At 37.4% G+C, this 20,777-nt stretch overlaps 1 protein-coding gene across 3 annotated transcripts in view; it reads left to right on the forward strand.

The window, feature by feature from the left end:
• Nucleotides 1-20,777, forward strand: part of USP24 (ubiquitin specific peptidase 24) — a 60,191-nt gene that overhangs the window by 36,401 nt on the left and 3,013 nt on the right. For 2 of the 3 annotated variants that reach the window (XM_068691206.1, XM_068691209.1), the window contains 31 exons: nt 102-257; nt 831-901; nt 1,667-1,827; nt 2,502-2,563; nt 3,293-3,484; nt 3,680-3,797; nt 4,634-4,778; nt 5,211-5,330; nt 5,632-5,757; nt 5,953-6,051; nt 6,274-6,356; nt 6,590-6,731; nt 7,135-7,254; nt 7,647-7,867; nt 8,269-8,393; nt 9,022-9,163; nt 9,513-9,663; nt 10,938-11,033; nt 11,626-11,729; nt 11,857-11,970; nt 12,725-12,821; nt 14,247-14,363; nt 14,955-15,047; nt 15,384-15,486; nt 16,365-16,486; nt 17,008-17,121; nt 17,353-17,418; nt 17,707-17,773; nt 19,374-19,452; nt 20,056-20,131; nt 20,637-20,723. In XM_068691206.1, the coding sequence (XP_068547307.1) occupies nt 102-257; nt 831-901; nt 1,667-1,827; nt 2,502-2,563; nt 3,293-3,484; nt 3,680-3,797; nt 4,634-4,778; nt 5,211-5,330; nt 5,632-5,757; nt 5,953-6,051; nt 6,274-6,356; nt 6,590-6,731; nt 7,135-7,254; nt 7,647-7,867; nt 8,269-8,393; nt 9,022-9,163; nt 9,513-9,663; nt 10,938-11,033; nt 11,626-11,729; nt 11,857-11,970; nt 12,725-12,821; nt 14,247-14,363; nt 14,955-15,047; nt 15,384-15,486; nt 16,365-16,486; nt 17,008-17,121; nt 17,353-17,418; nt 17,707-17,773; nt 19,374-19,452; nt 20,056-20,131; nt 20,637-20,723 (3,569 nt within the window). The remainder of the gene's footprint in view (nt 1-101; nt 258-830; nt 902-1,666; nt 1,828-2,501; nt 2,564-3,292; nt 3,485-3,679; nt 3,798-4,633; nt 4,779-5,210; nt 5,331-5,631; nt 5,758-5,952; nt 6,052-6,273; nt 6,357-6,589; nt 6,732-7,134; nt 7,255-7,646; nt 7,868-8,268; nt 8,394-9,021; nt 9,164-9,512; nt 9,664-10,937; nt 11,034-11,625; nt 11,730-11,856; nt 11,971-12,724; nt 12,822-14,246; nt 14,364-14,954; nt 15,048-15,383; nt 15,487-16,364; nt 16,487-17,007; nt 17,122-17,352; nt 17,419-17,706; nt 17,774-19,373; nt 19,453-20,055; nt 20,132-20,636; nt 20,724-20,777) is intronic. The other variant, XM_068691207.1, reaches the window with a different exon arrangement.

Raw genomic sequence — 20,777 nt, forward strand, 5'->3', positions numbered from 1 at the left:
TGTGGCTTTTAGAGAAGACTTAAGTTGCAGATAACTGACCAGAGGCTGAAAACATATTAAAAATGTAACGGGTTATAGCACTTGTTCATTTCTTAATACAGGAAGTAATTGCAGTTCAGGAAGTGAAGGAGAGCCAACAGCACTGCATGCTGGTATCTGTGTGAGACAGCAGTCCGTATCTACCAAAGATGCTCTGATTGCTGGAGAAGCCCTGTCTCTGTTAGTAACCTGCCTTCAGCTACGCAGTCAGCAACTAGGTATGAAATAGAATTGGATTACTCAGTGTTTGGAGTATAAGTAAGGAGGGTGAAGTCTTACGAAGATGGTTTAAAAAAATCATGAGAAACTCGGAAATTTCTAAGTTACCTTCTCAGCTCAAGTGACAAACTCACAATTTCATTTTAAAAATGCATTTTTTTATACCCAGGACTGAACAGTAGGTGGCATGAAACAAGGTATGTGGTGCTGTGCCTTAGTGAAATGCACTGGGAAAGCTGACTTACTGCCAGTATATAAATATTTGTACTGGCTCTGAAGGACATAGTTCTGCACGTGCTGCTGTTTGCACAGCTAATGTTTAGTACTTGAACCTTTGTGTACAAGAAATGTAAATGGTGGTGGTGGTGGAAGGAGAAGGAAAATGCTGTTATGAGGTAGTGCTTGTCTCTGATGGAAGGAGATGGAGAAACATGCAAATACCCATTTCTGCTTTTTGGTATTGACAGCAGGGTATGTCCTATAAGTCCTATATGGTATTTTAATATAAGACTGTAACAGTGATTTTTAAATGATTATTCTAGAAAAGATAACCTCATATTCTTCTGTTCTAGGATCTTTTTACAATTTGCCTTGTGTTGCTGATTTTATCATTGACATACTCCTTGGATCACCAAGTGCTGAGGTAAGAGTTTTTCTCTGAAAACTTCTTTAATGTTTCAGTGAAATGTGTATACTTTATTCATTTCATGTGGTCTCATGATAAAATTGTTCATTACAAGTATTCCAACAGTGTTTGCATAAATAACCTTTGGGTAATGGCTAGTAATTCCAGTACTTAGTGCTGTGTTGATAACAAATGCTGAAGTGTTGCATTCTTTAGGCTTGTATAATCCATGAGGCAGAGCTGTGCTTTGAATAGTCAGAAAATGCTCTCATTTTGGTGAGACAGATTCTATAATACTAGTACTTTCACCTTCTCAACAAGGGGAAGTTACAAGGAACTATTGTCTGAAAAGTTTTGGGTAAGATCTAACGGACTCTTCTGGACTTCTTGAAAGAATCTTCCAAATGTCAGAACCCTCCTAAAACTTAGTTTTTCTGATTTGAGATTATACTAGATATTCAAAAATCTAGAGATTTTTTTCAAGCCACACTTGCTTCATTTCATGACATTCCACCTATTTTGTATGAAGTTGTTTTATCTTTTCACCCCTTACCTGAATTGATAGTCTGTGTTTAATAAAGCATCAGAGCTGTTAGCAGAGGAATGAAAGTGGTTTGCTAAATCCCTATAAATAGAGAAGGCCTGGCTGGTGGGTGTGGAGCTCATGCTCTAGTTTCCACAAGATTTTCAGCATCTGGGTTTTATCAGGTTTCTAACCAAACAGAAGTTTATTTTTGGCAGCTGTTGAGTAAGGTCTGGTGCTTGACAATGATACTTTTTCAGATTCGTCGTGTTGCCTGTGACCAGTTGTACACCCTTAGTCAGACTGACACGTCAACTCACCCAGATGTACAAAAGCCAAACCAGTTTCTCCTGAGTGTTATTCTCAGTGCCCAGCTGCCTCTTTGGTCACCAACCAGCATCATGAGAGGAATTAACCAGAGGTAAGGCAGATGTGTGTTTACTGGGGAAGGAAACCTATTGTGTTTTTTTTTAAATTAGTAATGCTTTGGAAGCTCTGAGGTATGGGTGATTAGGACTTTGTTTCTGCAATTCTGTGGAAAGTAGACATGTCTGTCACGCCCCAGAAAGTTCAGGAAGTATGTAAGTTGGAGGGAAATCTGAATTTCTAATGTACAGCTCTTCCTCTGAATTCATACAGTTTGTTTTATTTGACTTCCCAGAGGCTGTAGTTGCTAAATAGGCATTCTCTTTCTAGGATGTTCTTGTAGTAGTCGAAATGACTTGTTTGTTAACCATTACACCTGCTAAGACTGTGTCAGTTTTGTTGACATGTCCCTGACTGGCCAAAGACTATCCAATATACTAGTCTAGAAGAATCTGAGTAAAGGAGTAACTGACAACCTAAAATATGTTGTTGACGTTACCATTTGATATTTAACTTATGAGGTGAGGGAAGAAAGCAATGTTAAATGTTACTCCAAAAAAAAAAAATCAGAAGCAATCATTTTAAAACTGCAGCACGTGCATAAAAAGCATACCAAGACAGCTACAATACTTGAATTAGATGAACGGAGAACATGGGCCTTAAAGGTAATAGCTTAAATTAAAATTAGAAACTTTTTCCCAAAAAAACTCTTCTATTTGTATCTTTTAGACTTTTGTCCCAGTGTACAGAATACTTTGACCTGAGATGTCAATTATTGGATGATCTGACATGTAAGTACACTTAGCTTATGGCCCAGACATACATGCTACTCTGATTGCAACTTCTAAATGTCTTCCTTCTGTAGACCAGATGCAGAATGTAGACTTTATGGGGATTAACTCAATGTGACTTGTCAGTGTGCTGGCCATTCTGTGCTGTTAATGCCTGATGTGGGCAATTCTTGGTGTTTGGTAACTGCAAGGCAACTAATCCTTTTGGTAACTGAAATGAGTGAGTTCCTTTGCAGAAGGTGCTCTTTTTACATATTGTGGGGAAAACTAGACAATCTGTTAGGCCTTCAGTTGGAATTACAGAGATGAAAAATTACAGTAAGATAATCAAGAGCCTTAAGTAGTATATGTATGTCAGTTTCCTCCGTGAGGAGGTGTGAAATACCTACCTGTATACTCAGCTTGCAGAGTAAATCTCTGTAGCACCTTCCCCATAAGAATACATATATATAAACATACTACCACTCCACACTGCCTGCACTCTCTCAGAATTCAGTTTGACCTACTTCTAGAAATCTTTCCAAGTATCATTCCCTTTCCTGGAAAATTCTCTAATTAATTGTTTTCTGTTTGGTAACATAACAGCACATGAGTGGAAGTCCAGTTCAAAAGCTGTCTGCTCTTGTTTGAGACCTTGTTTGAGATTCTTTGTATTTAAATTCTACACTTATATGTACATACAGAACTGATGATTTCTTTTTTTTGGGGGGTTCCCTTTTGATCTTGTAGCATCAGAAATGGAACAGCTAAAGATAAGCCCAGCTGCCATGTTAGAAGATGAGATCACCTGGCTAGACAATTTTGAACCCAACCGCACAGCTGAGTGTGAGACCAGTGAAGCTGATAACATCTTGTTAGCAGGACACTTAAGGCTCATCAAGACTCTCCTTTCACTTTGTGGAGCAGAGAAGGAAATGGTTGGTAAGTATTCCTTTTCATTCTAAAGTGGCTGGACCAGCATGAATTCTGCACAGTGTTAAAAATTACCTAGAAAATGTTTTGAAGATATAAGTAGAAGATATATTGTATCATTAGAAGTGACAGAGCTGAAAGGAATAGCATTGCCAGTTCAGCATACAATGTATTTAACAGTAGATGTGGATTACTGTGTTACAGGTTCATCTTTGATTAAGCCATTGTTGGATGACTTCCTCTTCAGAGCATCCAGGATTATTCTGAACAGCCATTCTCCAGCAGGCAGCGCTGCAATCAGTCAACAAGACTTTCATCCAAAGTAAAAAATAGTTTTTTTGTTTGTCTCGGGTTTGTCCAAGTACTCATGAATGCAAATGCCACATTGGGGCTATAGATACATGGAGTTCATACCAATGTTGGAGCTTTCTTCAGAGCATACCTTCCCAATTTGATTCCTACATAAGTGTCCAAATAGTGTTTTTAGGAGTTTATATGTTCTTGGCATCTTTAATAGGCTTTTTAAGTTTCATATAAGTAGCTGGCATTTTTATTAACTTGATGCATTGATTGTGTATGACGTGCTACGCCATGATGTATTGTTCTATTGCTGTTTGTCTCAAGCATTCTCTTGTTTCTTTAAATAAAGACTTTTCTTTGGCCTTCAGAAGAAAGGGCTAGTGTGCTAGATCCATTGAAGAGTTGTTTTCTACTGGTTTAGCATGCTGTAGGTCTAAGGTCTTCCTAGCAAGGAAGTTGTCTGGTCTGTCTCTTCCAGAGCTCATTTCAGTGTCATTTTGTCTCCATCAGTGTTACAGTAATAGAATCTGATTGTTAGTCCTCAGAGGTGGAACAAACTGTCTTCTTTTCTGGGTACCTTGCTTCCTTGCTACTGAATGTTAAGCACAGGCATCTCCATGTCAGGAGGAAAGGCTTATTTAAAAGAATATTTATGGGGCTGCTCATCCTCTGCTTTCCTTCCCATCTGCCTCCCCAAGAAAGAAAAAAAAAAACACTGCAGTCTCTCAGGAGATTTTTAGCATTTAAACTAGTCCTTTTGAACAATTGTTGCTTGTTCTGAGTAATATGGCTTTCTAGAATTAGAAATAATTGAGTAATCTTTAAAAATAGATCTTAACTGTGGCTTGCTTCTTATAGGTGCAGTACAGCAGATAGTCGATTAGCTGCCTATGAAGTGTTGGTAATGCTGGCTGATAGCTCACCTTCCAATCTTCAGCTTATTACAAAAGAGCTGCTTTCTATGCATCACCAGTGTGACCCTGCACTTACCAAGGAGTTTGACGTAAGCAAGAAGCCTTTTTTTAATTTGCGTGATAGCATTAGTACTGTCTGATCTACTGAGCTGCTTCATTCAAGAAATTTCCATGGTCTTCAATCTAAAATTACAAAAAGCAGACAAGTAAATGAAGATCCAGTTGACCTTTCTGAGAAGCAAATACTCTTATGAGTCTTTGTCAATTATTTGCATAAGAAAGAAGTGTTGCTTAATTATCACCAATTTCATTTAGATATGTTTTAGGCTGCTTTTTCAGTTTTATAGTGAATATTAACTGTAGAGATGAGCAAATACAGCTCTTGTGATATTTCAGAACTGATTTTCCTGGTTTTCCGTAAAATAGTACATAACAGTTCATTATAAAGGTGATTATAAAAGAGATAATGTTGGAGTATCACATGTTCCATAATTTATTGAGACAAATGTTTCTCATTCTAGTATCTTCCCCCAGTGGATAGTCGCTCCATTTCAGGATTTGTGGGACTAAAGAATGGTGGTGCTACTTGTTACATGAATGCCGTCTTCCAGCAGCTATATATGCAACCTGGGCTCCCAGAGGTAATTGGTTCAGTGTCCTGTAAAGTCCTCTTTTCAGAATTAACTGTCACCTGAGCTGCGAGTTCATTTCACACCATTTGTAACATGAATTGTTTTTTCTTAAAAAATAAATAAATAAATAAATAAATAAAAATGTTTATATACATAATTTCTATGTATAAATATACAGAGTGCATATACATAGCACATACACTAAAAATATAGATACACAAATGATTACTTTTAACTTATCATGCTGTGTCATGAAAACCTAAAGTATTAGTTCTTGGCAAAGTTAGTAAAGCTATTTGTTTCCTCCCAGGCCCTGCTTTCCATTGATGATGATACAGACAATCCAGATGACAATGTGTTTTATCAAGTTCAGTCTCTTTTTGGTCACCTGATGGAAAGCAAGCTACAGTATTATGTACCTGAGAACTTTTGGAAGGTATTACTTTTTTGTTTAGAATATATACTTTCCTACTTAACAATGAGCCTTTTTTTTTTTTTTTTTTTTACCTTTCTCATTGCAGAATTTCTAGGGAAAGTTTTACTTCAAAGTCAAAATGTGTAGAAATAATGTTTATTGGTGAAGTTTTTTTGATATTTACGTGGAGCTACTACCTCTTTATACTTGATACAGATCTTCAAGATGTGGAATAAGGAACTTTATGTTCGAGAGCAACAGGATGCTTATGAGTTCTTTACCAGTCTTATAGATCAGATGGATGAGTATCTCAAGGTAAAAACTTCAGGTTTCTTTCCTTGTTTACATGCTTCTCTTGGTAGTCAGTCTACCATTTTCTGTCAATCATTCTTTTTTTCTTTGGAAAAGAAGGCAGAGAACCACTTGACTATTTTGTGATCTAAGTAACATTCAGAGGCTTAAACTTCATACTGTATGCTTCGTCTTTCACTCTGCAAATATATATATAACTGATGTTTAGTTTTATATTTCCAACAGAAAATAGGAAGAGACCAAATATTTAAGAATACTTTTCAAGGCATCTTTTCTGATCAGAAGATCTGCAAGGACTGTCCTCACAGGTAACGTTAATTTCAGTGCATTAGATAACTTGTTATGTGCTGCCATAACTATTACAATATGTAGGTCAAAATAGCACAAAAAGTAATATACCTTTGACTGTAAGCATTGTAGCTGTTGATAGCTACGGGGCAAATGTGATATTTTATATGCATGTCTTGTTAATGTACTTTGGATACATGATAATGTACTTCTCCTCTGTCAGTGTCTTTACCATTTTTCTTCTTTATTTTAGGTATGAGCGTGAGGAAGCCTTCATGGCTCTCAACTTAGGTGTGACTTCATGTCAAAGTTTGGAAATATCATTGGATCAGTTTGTTAGAGGAGAAGTTCTGGAGGGAAGTAATGCGTACTACTGTGAAAAATGCAAAGAAAAGGTATTGTTTTAATGTATGTAAGAGTATTCAGCTGTAGCTTAATGTTTTCTTAAGCATTGCATGGTTATATGAAGCCATATTTAAATACAACTTAATCTAATTATAAAGATAAATCCAAAGCCCATGTAGATAGCTTTCTTCATTCCTTGTAACTCATATTGTGGACTAAATGTTCAGAGGGATGGCAGGGATGATAAAGTGTTCTGTAACAAACAAGCCCACTGCACAAACATAACTGCAGTGTTACCCTGTCTGTAGGCATTACAGTCATCCTGTGATCATCCTACCTCCGGTAGCTGTATTGTGTATCAGTGTGAGATGGTTGGAATCAGGCATCTATAGAAAAATGTTAGAGCTTGCTTGAGTTATATAGATAGAGGTGATGATCTTTTGTCTTTTTAAGAGAACTACAGTGAAGCGTACATGCATTAAGGTCTTACCAAGCCTTTTGGTGATTCACCTGATGAGATTTGGCTTTGACTGGGAGAGTGGTCGTTCCATTAAATATGATGAACAAATAAGGGTAAGGAAACTATTGGTTATGCTCCCCGTTCCCACCACCCCTTCCACTCAGTGGCATGTGGTGCACTCACCCTTCCTATTGATACTCCCTTCTTTCCTCCACATCTCAATGCTGGACTCTTGAATATGTGGAATGCTTACAATATGATCATAGTACAAAAAATAAGTACTTCTCCTACAAACTTTGCTTGCCTGCAGCATTCTCAGAGTGCTTTCAGAAAGCAAAAGCCTCTGCAAAGACATTTTAACTTCTGTGTCATAAGGATGAAAAGTTGTACTACCATGCTTCCTTTTAGCACTTCCAATATGGGAGTATTAATACAACTCTTAAAAAAATTACGTTAAGCAAGTGCATGACAAGATCTCTGTTTAATCTAAAATATCTCTTCACAGTTTCCCTGGATGCTGAACATGGAACCTTACACTGTGTCAGGGATGGCTCGTCAGGATTCGTCCTCAGAAGTGGGGGACAATGGTAGAAATGCAGATCAAGGAAGCGGAGGCTCCCCAAGGAAGAAAGTTGCACCTACAGAGAACTATGAGCTTGTTGGTGTGATTGTTCACAGTGGCCAGGCACATGCAGGGCATTACTACTCTTTTATAAAGGACAGGAGGTAATGTCCAAGAAGATTCGCGTAATGGCTTTGAGAGCAGTCTAAAGACTACTTGTTTTGGGAAGGTATAGTGAGCCATTCAGAGCTCTTTTGGAAGCACTGGTCTTTCTTAACATCTAGCAGAATTGTCCACGTTATCAAAATATCAGGAATTCTTATGTGCCTTGTATTGCAATGAGGACTTCCTGTGACACTTACTTGTGGGTGATGTGCTTCTGTTGTTTTTAATCAATTTTTTTTGGAATCAAATTTTGTCATTGAGTTAAGCTTTCTATTTCTTGTCAAAACAAATGTGAGTTCAAGGTTCTCATTGCAAGCGTATTTGGGGTGGTTTGTTTTTTTTGCTAGACAATCAAATAATATTGCTTCTGTTCTATTTCTGTTTGGTTTTTTGATTACAGAGGATGTGGAAAAGGAAAGTGGTATAAATTCAATGACACTGTTGTTGAAGAATTTGAGTTAACTGATGAAACCTTGGAATATGAATGTTTTGGTGGAGAGTACAGACCCAAAGTCTATGATCAATGTAAGCAGAAGTGAAGATGAAATTACAGTAGCTTTATGTTTCATATTAGCTCTCAATAGAGTTAAGTGCATTATGTCTACTTAGAGTGACATGATCTAATAATCCTTCCCAAACATTTTTTTCTGAAGTATTCTGATTTACTGAAGGACGTAACTTGTTATGTCCTAATAAGTTCTGCTATGGCCTAAAATATTGAACCATATTCATTGTTGTTCAGCTCTTTGTGAACTAAATAGCAGAGGAGATTCAGAAGTAAAATGGCACGTTATTAAAAGTGGTTTAAAGAAAACACAAAATAGGCCTTATTTTAGGCTAGTCAGTATGCCCATAGAACATGGTGTGGGATCATATAGTTAAACTTCACAGTGCTTTAAGGAATTAATTCCAAACGTATTTCCAACATCATTCATTTACTTTGTAATTCTGATAGCTATCTTTTTTTAAAATACATGTGCTCTTTGTGTGTGTGCACTTTTCTATTCACTAACATAGATTGATGTATTGATCTGAGAAATGACTTCGTACTGCACAGTCTGTATTGCTTGCACACCCAATTTCACTCCCCTGTCAGAATGAAAAGACTGCTAAGCCTTCAAAGGCCTTCATTGAATGCCTTTTCTCTCATCAGCTAACCCTTACCCTGATGTACGTCGGCGGTACTGGAATGCCTATATGCTGTTTTACCAGAGAGTGTCTGATCAGAACTCTCCAGTCTTACCAAAGAAAAGTCGAGTGAGTGTTGTGCGTCAGGAAGCTGAGGACCTCTCCTTGTAAGTTTCTCTTGTGCCTGTAAAGGCTTCTCCTATATTGATGTCTAGACTCTATTTCCAGAACTAAGGAATGAATAATTCTTGTTCAGCACAGGAGTGTACTGATCCTTCTGGTTTTTCTTTAAGCTGCTTAATTGAATAGTCCTTTATTGGTTTTATAAGTTCCTCTTCCTTACTCCTGCCACTATTGGAATAAGAAATTCAAGCTGACTGACAGCCTCATAAATTACTTAGACTGTGTCATATGAATTTGTTTTAAGATGATACTGGCTCTATTGGTATTTTAAAACTTCAACTGCAGATTTGTCGTAGAATTTCATTGTTGACCTTGAGCTTCTATATATTTTAGATCTGCTCCATCTTCACCAGAAATTTCACCCCAGTCATCACCTCGACCTCACAGGCCCAACAGTGATCGCCTATCCATCTTAACCAAGCTGGTTCGGAAAGGAGAAAAAAAGGGACTTTTTGTAGAGAAAATGCCTGTACGGATATATCAGGTAGAGAACTTTGCAAGTTGCAAATAAATGCTATTAATACAAAATTTAAGCTCATAGGAAGAAGACGACAATTTTGAAGGTAGCCTTGAAGTAATTCAGTTATTGAAAACCAAGATAAAAACCAAGATAGAAAGTAACTCTAGATTCTAATATATATAGTTCTTAACAAGCTGTTCAGTTATATATTATACATTTTGCTGTCCCTTCTCACAAAACTGACCAATCATTCCTTGCTTTGAACAAACTGCAGGCAAAGTAGTCAAACATGAGATGCAGCAGCAGTCAGCATGCAGACAGGGAGAAATGAGAGAGAGAAGATGCTTCATTTGAAGTACGTTTGAAGAAGAATGGAGAATTCGCAAATTAGTAATCCTCTAGTTCTCAAGTTTCACAACAACGTAAAAAGGAGGAAAACTAAGAAATCACAGCCAGCTAATTGTCTGTTAGCTTATGTAATCCTGCATGTGTTCTCAAACGGCAGAACAAAGATACTGAAGGCAGCATTGCAAGTCAGAGCTGATAACGGAGTTGTGATGGCACTAGCAGAGTAGTGAGAGGATGGTAGACTCAGTATTCATTCTCCCTCATAAGAGGAAGGTCTGTGTCTGCAGACCTGTAGGTGTGGTGGGGGTGCAATCTTGCATATATTTGGCCTTCTGTGCACACACCACCCTGCTGATCCATGTATGTGCAGGAGTGCCAACATTACACAGAGTAAACTGTGCCAGCTGTATATGGCCTTCTGTCTGTACCAGGGCACTGGTACTCACTTTGGCATTCCGTTATCTGGGGTTGTGTTACTACAATAAACGTAACTTGGCTTAAATTTATTGAGAGTCTTTCAGCAAAATCTTATTTGATAAAGGGGGTCTTGGCATGTTAGAACATCACTGGCATACCAAGGTATGTGTAAATTTGCTAAGCAAGGCTTTCAGATTTGAAGGATTTCTTTTGGTATCTTGTTAAAAGCAAGCAAAAAATGGAATTCAGCATCAGCTTCTTCCTTTTCCATAATGGTCCAGTGATTAAGTCTGTCAGTTAACCTGTGTTTTGCAATGTCCTTTGAAGAAAATCACTGGTTTTAAACAAATCTCTAAGTTTCCCATATGGTTTTGCCCTCCACCAAAACAGTGATTCAGAGTATTAACAGAACAGGTCTGATACTGGTTTTTAAACATACACATTTATGGGTAAGACAAAGCGTTAGAGAAATGTTCTTTGACAGTGTTTTAATTTCTTTTTGCATTCTTTTACTTCAAAAAATATTTCTACAGATGGTGAGAGATGAAAACCTGAAATTTATGAAGAATAGAGATGTATACAGTAGTGACTACTTTAGTTTTGTTCTATCATTAGCTTCACTGAATGCTGTAAGTAACTAAATTTTAATCTTGGAATACTTGGGAAATATTGGGTAGACAGGGCCACAGAAGAGCCATGACAAGAAAACTACAAGAGAAATACTTGATGTGACTCTGCTTTTCCAGCTGAGCAGTTCCTTGACACCTGTAATTCTTCACATTGATAGCACCTGTCTCAAAGCTGACTCCAGCCTCTTTTTACAGAAATGTGAAAATACCATTGTGTAAATGCATAATAAGATTTATGAAATAATACTTCTTAAATTGATGCAAACTAAGCTCCAGAAGCACAGAAATTCCCCTCTGTATCGAATATCCACAACCCAGCGCTAGTCACCTCAAAGGTGGTAGCCCTTCGTTCATTTCAGTTTCGTCTACTGAAGTTTTTCTGAATGTAGTTAGTGATTAATAAACCAACCAGCATTTATTAAATTTATGAAATCTACAGACTTAGTGGGCCTTACAGTAAGTTTGTTCCCGTTTTAGCATATTTGCTAAACTAGCATAGTTTACTTGAATAGAATATGTTCATGTATTTAGGAGACAGCATAAGTGCTGCAGGCATAGTTCTGCTCTGGAGTAAATGTGATGTTTCTTTCAGACTAAGGTAAAACATCCTTATTATCCATGCATGGCAAAGGTGAGCTTACAGCTGGCAGTCCAATTCCTCTTCCAAACCTATCTCAGAACCAAGAAGAAACTCAGGTAAGACCTGACTGGGGGAAAGCCACTTCTGGCTTATCAAAAAGAAAGACATGGTATGAAACATAGCTTAGGTACTGGAGGTGGTTTTCTCTTTCATTACTATCCCTGTTTTTTCCTGTTTTTAAAGGGCTGATACAGAAGAGTGGATTGCAACCATAGATGCACTGCTCTCCAAAAGCATTGATGCATGTCAGTGGTTAGTGGAATATTTCGTTGGGCCAGAGGGACGGGAGCTTGTAAAGTAAGTACTGTTAATTCTGACTTTTGTGTGGTGTTTTGTCTTGTATATGGATGAAGCTTCATAATAACATGATCTGGCCTACACTGGTGTATTGCCAAGGAGTTGAGTGTGCACATTCTGTAAACAGGCACTCTAAATTATCACTGAGGTTTTTACTTCTAGTATTTTCTTCTGTCCAGCTTTTTCAGTAGTTCTGAAAATCTAATAAAATGGTGCAGTGTATGTGAAGGGTGCAGGTGTTTAATTCAGAGGAGTGCCTTGAAGTGTGTTTGTGTAGTCACTCCTGCAAATAGAGGGAAAGAAGAATGTAGTGAATTGGGGTAAGGTAAGTTAAATACGTATCCGATGTATCACAGGTAAACTACAATATATTTTTCTCACCATCAAGATCAGCTAAGTGTGTTCAAAACTTCTATTACAAACCCCTGGAAAACTTCTTAAAAAAAAAAAAAAGAGGGATGCATCAATCTAAAGAAAAGTTTATCTCTGAAGTTTCATTGAAAGACAGTATCATATGGTAGCTCTTAGTTTTAGCTTTTTTGTTCTTTGAAAGTAAATATATAATGGTATTGTAGGTTTTAGTTGTGACAAACAGGAATGTAGGAATGTAAGTTAAAGCTTATCCACAGAAGTATGATCCAAGAGTATTTGAACTGCTATCCTTTTCAAAATGATAAATACCACACTTAACCGTAGCAGTTGTGTGTACGCGTTGATTCCAGTTCTTTTTGCAGCTTCACCTTTTATCTTCCAGAACTTTCCTCCTGGAATGCAGCGTAAGAGAGGTGCGAGTTGCTGTAGCCACTGTTCTTGAAAAAACCCTTGACAGTGCCTTGCTTTATCAAGAGAAGGTTAGTGACACCTCCTCACCAGTGGTGCTGTTGATTGTCTCTACCTCAATTCTTGCTTCTGCTTGAAGGCAATGCTATGTGATTTTGCAAATGACAAAGTGGGAAACTCACATCCTTTACAGGCTTGTAGCTCTTTCTTTCTTGAATAAGTTAATTCTTTGTCCCTACCCTGTGAGGTAATATGCTGCTGTAATTCTTAGAATTTAAGTTTGAAGGTGTAAATGATTCTGCCTCACTTCAGCTTGTTTCATAAACTGACATCACAGTCTTTTTGAAAGTTTGGAAACTGTTTTTGTGAAATTTATTCTTTATCTGTAACTGAGAGATCCTAGAAATCAACTTTAATTTTGAACTTTATTTTTAATTCTCCTTCCTTGCTCAGTTAGAAGCCCATAGCAGTAATAATTGGGCTAACTTGTTCCAAGGAGACATTTGAACTTTGGTTATTGTTCAGAGGTTTAATTTTCTATTAGAAAATCTTGGAAACTAAGTTTGGGAAGTGCAGCCTTGTTCTATTTCGCTCATTTTAGTGTTGTAGGAAAACCCAGCAGGAAATATGTGAAAAGGGCTCATTTGTGTAAAAAACAAACGAACAAAAAAAAATCTTAAGATCCATCTGTTTCCGTTGGGTGATCTGATCAAATCATTTGTATATAGAGAACTCAAGAAACATGCTAGAAGACAGAAAGCATCACTGACTGAGCTCTCAGTGGGGACTTTCAAGTGTCCAAGTCTTGTTCAGTTTGAAGTAATTCTCTTGCAACAGATCTTAGGCACTGCTGTTATAGAGGCTGCCGTAATGTTTTTCTTATTTAGAACTTTAAGGAAAGATAGCTATAAAGTCCTCCAAGCTGAGCAGAATAGTAGGGAGATGAACCCTTGCAGTATAGCTTGAGAGCTTTTGGGTACTTCCTCTTGGCTGTTAGTTTCTATCTGTCAACTACGATGTAATAATATCCTAATGCCTTTAGTGTGCTTTGATGTAAAGTAAACACTAAAATTGCTTTCTGCATAAGTGAATATGGTGGTACGTTAGCCTGAGATATTGAATTATGATTTACTTCTAATCTGGTTCATTTTATTTTACTATAATGACAGGAACATTTGAACATCAGTTACCACTTGACTGATGAGTAATTTGAATTGCTTTAAGAATATTGCAAACTTATATAACCACTGTGTTCCACTTCTCGAAGCAAGTTACCTACATGCTAATGCTTTCCTTACTTTCCTGTTTAAATATGCACATTAACTCGGTTAAAAATTGTAAGGTTGCAGTCCTGTGTTAACTATTCATATTAATCACAGAGAGTGTATTTGACCATACATACGATTTTCTTAGTCAAACCCAAAATTTAAAATGTAGGAATTATTGTGTTTTAAGCAGGAGACAAGCATTTAAATTCAAGTTAATTGCTTTCACAGTTAAAAAGTCTACATCAGTTATTGGAGGTGCTACTTGCTCTACTGGATAAAGATGTTCCTGAAAACTGCAAAAACTGTGCTCAGTACTTTTTGCTATTCAACAATTTTGTACAAAAGGTAAGCAACTGCTTATATGTTTCTCATGTTACTTTAATTTTAAAGAACTGTAGTAAAACAGCTAGTCATCCGTCTTCGTAGAAGGTTTCAACAGCACAGTGGAATTCCTCCAGAAGAGTATTTGATTTTCGTTTCAGGGTTGCTTTTTTCTTTTCTTAATAAGTGGCTTTGAACACTGATTAAGGATAAAATCCAAAAATATACAAGCAGTGTATACTTCTTGAAGATGTCGTTTCCAGAGTCTGAATGTTGGGGATTTGTTTCTTGATTTTTTTTTTTTGGTTGGGTGGTCTTTGTTTCCTCAAACATATTAATGGTTTGGGATATTTTTTGTCATATAGCAAGTAGAATGAATGACTGAACTGTGCTGTTCACCCCAGTATGAGTTCTCTCTATCCCCCTATTCTTTTTTCTTTTATATTACAGTTATTTTACATGTGGCAATTCCGGTCTAGTTTATATAACATGCTGTATATAATGAAACAACTTTTTAAAGGAAGGTGCAGTGTTTAGCACTGCTCTTCTTTTGTGCCTTACAGCACTAATTCTTTACCTAGATAGGAATATAACTTCTTATTATTGTCTAAACAGCAGGGCATAAGGGCTAGCAGTCTTCTTCTCGGACACTCTGCTTTGAGGCACATGATCAACTTTCTCCTTGGTCCTAATCGTCAGAGCAATCAGGTAAAGCAAATGTAGTCATTCAGGGTTTAAGATGCTTACATCATGGGCTAATAGTCTTCATGTGATAAAATAGACTATTCCCTGGATTATTGTGCAAGCTTAATGAAGTCTTAAAGTTTGTGTGTGCATGGTAGTTAATGTGGAGAAATGTCTGTATGGACAGAAGTGAGTGTCATTCTTGGGATAATAAAATTTTCAATGCATTCAAAGCCTTGAAACATAGAGGTGGGCTGTTAAGGAAATTGCTTTGTTTTGACTTAACAGGAGTTGACTAAATCAATCAATTGAAACTTAATTAAATGAAACTTAATTAAATCTCTCCTTTGGCTAAAACAGAACCGCAGATGGAGTTCAGCACAAGCACGTGAGTTTGGATATCTTCACAATACTGTGGCACTACTTGTTTTACACTCTGACGTCTCCTCACAAAGAAATGTTGGTAAGAATTGCATTTTTACGTTCTGTGACATTTCATTTTGGTTACTTTAATTGGGATTAACTTAGGCATCAGTGAGGAGAAATGCGATCGCTTCAAATTTAGGGCACTGGTTAGCAGGTACATTTGATTTCTCTTTATTTTTCTGAACAAGTACTGAGAGGCTGTAGCAAACAGCATTTACAGGCATTGGGTGAGGAAAAAAAAATCTTGAGGGAAACATTATTATGCTCTTCCCTCCAACACACATAGCCCCATTTGCCTAAAAGGTCTTTCTTCATGTGGATGAATCAATTTGTAGTCTGGGAAAGACCTGCAGCCTACCAGGCTGTACTTTGCCTGCATTTATGTCTTTTGCTAGTCTTAAGGGGAATATATGGACCAAGCTACTGAATAATAAGCAGTAGAATGTTCTCCTAGATATTTCTTACAAGAGACAGAGGTATCTAAAAAAGCATAATAAAGAAATGAGTTCAGATCTTCGGTGCACTGAAGGAAACATCTGAAATTCTCTTTTTGGAAAGAATAATCTGATGTCTGTCAAAGATTAAAAGTTTCTGGAGTTGGGGGCAGTCAAAAAATGTAAAGTAAGAGAAGAATGATAAACGTTCTGAATGTGCAACAGTGGGAGTGAAATTAAAACTTAAAGTCCTGATGGTAAATATGAACATACTGCTTTTTGCTTTTTTGTGGTTCATCTCTCTCTCGTGTCACTAATATAAATGCCACATCAGACAAAAGTTTATTTGGAGTGGTACCATACAGGCTAGTTGAAGTGACCATCATTAGAGGTGATAGGATGCCAGATGAGCAGCAGTGTCTTTGAGGTGCGTAGAACAGTCTGATTTATTACTGGATTGTTTTTCTGTTTGCTGTTACAGCTCCTGGTCTCTTTAAGCAGCGTTCACCTCTAAGCATAACTACTTCAGGTCCACTTTTGACGCTCCATGGGGAAGTGGAAGCCTTGTTATTCCTATCTGAAGGAAAACCTTACTTAATGGAGGTACCTGTTCTGAGTTCTACCCTGCTTGAACCTAAAGGCTTGTCTGACATTAGTTCTTTGAAGTATCTTTACATGAAAAACACAATGTTTAAAAAGCAGCCAGCTGGGAGTATGAGGGCTTTATTTTGAGCCTAAACAAGAAGGTACCTTTGGTTTCTTCTTGACAACTTATTCTAGTAAATCCCTAAGCTTTAAGGTCTAGTTATGAGTGTTTACAGAGTTGGCAAAGAACGTATTTTACCAGTATCCATGCAGTCAATTACCATATGGCAGTTGGAGGTGCTGACTTGAATCACTGTGGCTTAATGGGTCATGCTTGACTCAGACCCTTTGAGGCGGGCAGCAGGAGCTGAGTGGAGTGCTGTGAGTGAAGAGGTTCAGCCCACTGAGCCATGCAGGTGCTGGGAAGAAAAAAAAAAAAGCAACCATTTCTGGAAAAACCTAACATTCTATTATAAACAAGATCCATCTGTTGAAAATAATTGTATGGCTGTGTCTGAAATTGTTTATCTTTCTGTTAGGTGATGTATGCGTTACGAGAGCTAACCGGGTCCCTGTCCGTTGTCATTGAGATGGTGGTGTACTGCTGCTTTTGTAATGAGCGCTTCTCCTTCACTGTGCTACACTTCATCAAGGTAGAGATGATCAAGATGGTTTCTTCTAGGCTTTGGTCATACTGTGTCTTAGGTGTTAAAATGGTGCTAGGATCTGCAGAAGAACAGTACAGATCACTGGATTTGAGAGATGTTTTTTAGTTGTGGTTGTTTATCTTCCGCTGTTTAAAATGACTATTTTTTCAGAGAGTCTGGTAATTGTATCATCCACACATTTTACTATCTAAGTAGCTTTGTATTTCTTATTTGCAGACTCAGCTGGAAACTGCTCCACCTCATGAATTGAAAAACATATTCCAGTTACTCCATGAGATACTGGTAGGTGAATGGTGAAGGCTTGTACATTTAAGTAAATTAAGTAAATTTTTATTGATGTATGATGGAAAAAACAACAGGACTGCATTGATAATTTTAACATCTAGGTATCTTTGATCCTTCAGTTTGAGTTTTTATAACTCTTTAAATTGCTCTCTTGATAATCTGGTGTTTTATGAAACTTCGTAAGTCTCCTGTTTTTCATGTTGAGGTGATTAAAAGCATTTCCTAGTATAGATTCTCAGGTATCAAGCATAAGTTACTTCTGCTGACCTTTTTCTTTCATGGCAGGTTATTGAAGACCCCTTACAAGTAGAACGCATCAAATTTGCTTTTGAAACGGAAAATGGATTAATAGGCAAGTAAGCCAGTGTGTGAATGTTACTGTCTCTCCTACTGACCCTTATGTTGATAATTCATACTGGTTTGTTACTGTTCATTAAAAGTGCTGCATCTCCATTTGACCTTACTGAAGCGAAGGTACCAACACATTTAAAATTGATTTAAAAAAAAAAAAAAAGGGCCCAGAATGATGAGAACTTGTTTCATGTGAATCAGAAGAGGCTTTGTGGTAACAAATGTAGATTAGCCACATAATGCTTAAAGAGCACATGTAATCAACGAGTGCAGCTTGGGTATCTCTTCCATAGCTGTCTGGATGAGGAGCTGCTTCAGACTGTGGCTTTTACCTGAATTTATTTTGGATTCTGGTTTAGTGAGAGACAATACCTAGCTTTTTTTTTTTCTGTTACGCTTCAGTGTTCTTCTGTTTACTAATTTCTATGTATGACTGATAGAAGAGAAGGTAACATGCAGTAGTGTCAGGGATTAATTGGTTATCTTTTTTCTAAGTGGTCCCACTTGAACCAGTCCTATTCTGTATCTTGAGCAATATGTGACCTTTTGTTCTTTTCCTACAGAGAAGAGGTGCAATTATTCAATTAGATTTTTATGTTGAAGGCTTATTGTGTTTTGGTATTAAATCATACATATTTTACAAGAACTGCTGTGAGTTTTGGGAGTGAATGTTGTAGTTTTACCTTGGAGTCTCCTAGCAACAGCACTGAACAGCTTCCAGTTTCACTGCACGCGGCCCGTGACCTGTCAGTCACATTGACTGGTCTTACTCCAAGGAAAGAAACCAGCAAATAGTTTTCTGTGGCCCTCAAGGGTGTTAGTGCTTCATTTGCAGTATGCCAGTACGGAGATGTTAATTATCTGCTGTGTTTTGAGAGTAAAACATAGCAATTTGCAGTTCCCTAGCAATTGTTTGCTGCCTTTAGAGGTTTCACTGCAGTATGCTTTGATGTGGAGTGATACGGACAGAGCAACTTCTGAGTGGGAAATCCGCTTGTGGCAGCTCCATGGAAATCTGCTTCTCAGCCAAAGAATTTTGTTACATCAGAATTCATTGTATAGAAAAATTCCTGACTAGGAACTCTGCTGTTTTGCCTGGATCTCCCATAGAAAAGTCTCATGACTGAATCTTGCTACGCTTGTTTGTGTGAAGAAGCATTCACACACGCATTCTTCTAGCATAGCAAGTTCTGATCCAGGAGAAAGCTGGTGGTCTGGGCTGTTTATAGTGGTTTTGAATGGTCTGTTTTTTGTTTTTTCAACTTCAGATACATGTAACCATAGCAATTATCTAACATAGACTGGATTATAGGGGAGGAAAACTGCATTAGGACAGGGCTATTTAAAATTCAGGTACCGTGTTTGAAAGAATTACTGCGTTTTCACTTTGATCTATTTTTAATCCAATAGAGTTCCAGAAATAGTCAAAACTGCCAGCAATACAGTAGTGTGTTTAACACATACTCATGCTAACATCTGTAGAAATAACTTTCCCCACGTAAGCTAAAACGTTAGCTTCATCTTCATTGTTTTCAGCCTGGTTGGTACATAGAAATCTGATTTTTGTTCTTTTTTTTTAACCCACTTGTTTCCCCTTACAGCCTTGATGCACCACAGCAACCATGTGGACAGCAGTCGGTGTTATCAGTGTGTCAAGTTCCTTGTTACTTTGGCTCAGAAGTGAGTAATAAGGGTTTCATAGTTTAGCTTTTATCCCTACCTTAGACAACTCTGTGACTATTTAGGCTGCTGCTTTTTCTACTTTTGATCAGCTTTAGCTTTTGTTACTGTGATGAAAGTGGTGCTCAAAGGTCTTGATATTGCGTGCCTCGGTCTGAAGTGAAATCTGTACCAAGTAGTATCTGAAATAGCAATTATTGGTTTTATATAAGAAATCTGTTTTTAAAGGCAGTGGTCATCTGCATTCCATGGAGTAGATGCCTAGTACTAAGACCAAGACTAATATAAGAAAACTGTCCCAGCTTTCTTGAAATACTGTGACTGTTGAATTCTGTTTGGTTGGAACTTGGCATATGTCCTGCTGAAGCATAGTTCTGCAATAAGTGTATCTGTAGAGTAGACTACTTTGAGTAAACTTTACTAAACATTATTGTTCTTGCTAGTCTGGTTAATAACAGAGCTATTTAGCTTGTCAGCTTTTGCAATGATAACAGTGCATGCAGAAGACAGCAGCATAAAAAAAGAAGCTTTTAGATTATTCTTCCTTTTAACTTTGCCAGAATACCTTGTCCAGTAATAACAAATATAATTTCCATGTCCTAGGTGCCCTACTGCAAAAGATTATTTCAAGGAGAATTCCCACCACTGGAGCTGGGCTGTGCAGTGGCTACAGAAAAAGGTAGCTTGTCTGTAACTTCACAGGAAAACTGACACCTTACTCACAATGAGAATTATGAAACCTCCATTTTTCTACTGCTCCTTGAGATGAGGCTTAAGACAAAAATACAAGCTACTTTATTTTTAACAAGAATGAAGTTAAATCTGATGCATTCAAGAACTTTAAGCCATCAAGTGTTTCAGTAAATATAACCAAATGTGAATGGTCATGATGATTACCTTTCTTTTGCATGTGGGAAAACTTTGTGTCAGTGTATTGATGTTAGGTTTCACTTCTTTTTTGATTATGTGTTGATGCAAGGAAACACACCTTGCAAGGTGAATTTCTTAGGAATTACCACAGCTTTACACAAAACACAGCTGCTGACACACATAGCTTTTTCTTCCCACATACTTATTTTTTGGTTCTTCCCTCTAAACTTAACGTAGGCTGGCTGATACATCCCTTAATAAATATCCAAGGAACTCATACTGTGTTTTTGTGGCTTTCTTGTCTTTTTATACAGATGTCTGAACATTACTGGGCTCCACAGAGTAACGTATCCAATGAAACATCAACTGCAAAAACCTTCCAGCGCACTATTTCAGCACAGGTACATGTGTCAGTCCTGGGAGATGGTGTTAAACTTGTCTTTTTTTCTTGTCTC

This window comes from Anas acuta, chromosome 8 (genome assembly GCF_963932015.1).
Source record: "Anas acuta chromosome 8, bAnaAcu1.1, whole genome shotgun sequence".
Classification (NCBI taxonomy): Eukaryota; Metazoa; Chordata; class Aves; order Anseriformes; family Anatidae; genus Anas; species Anas acuta.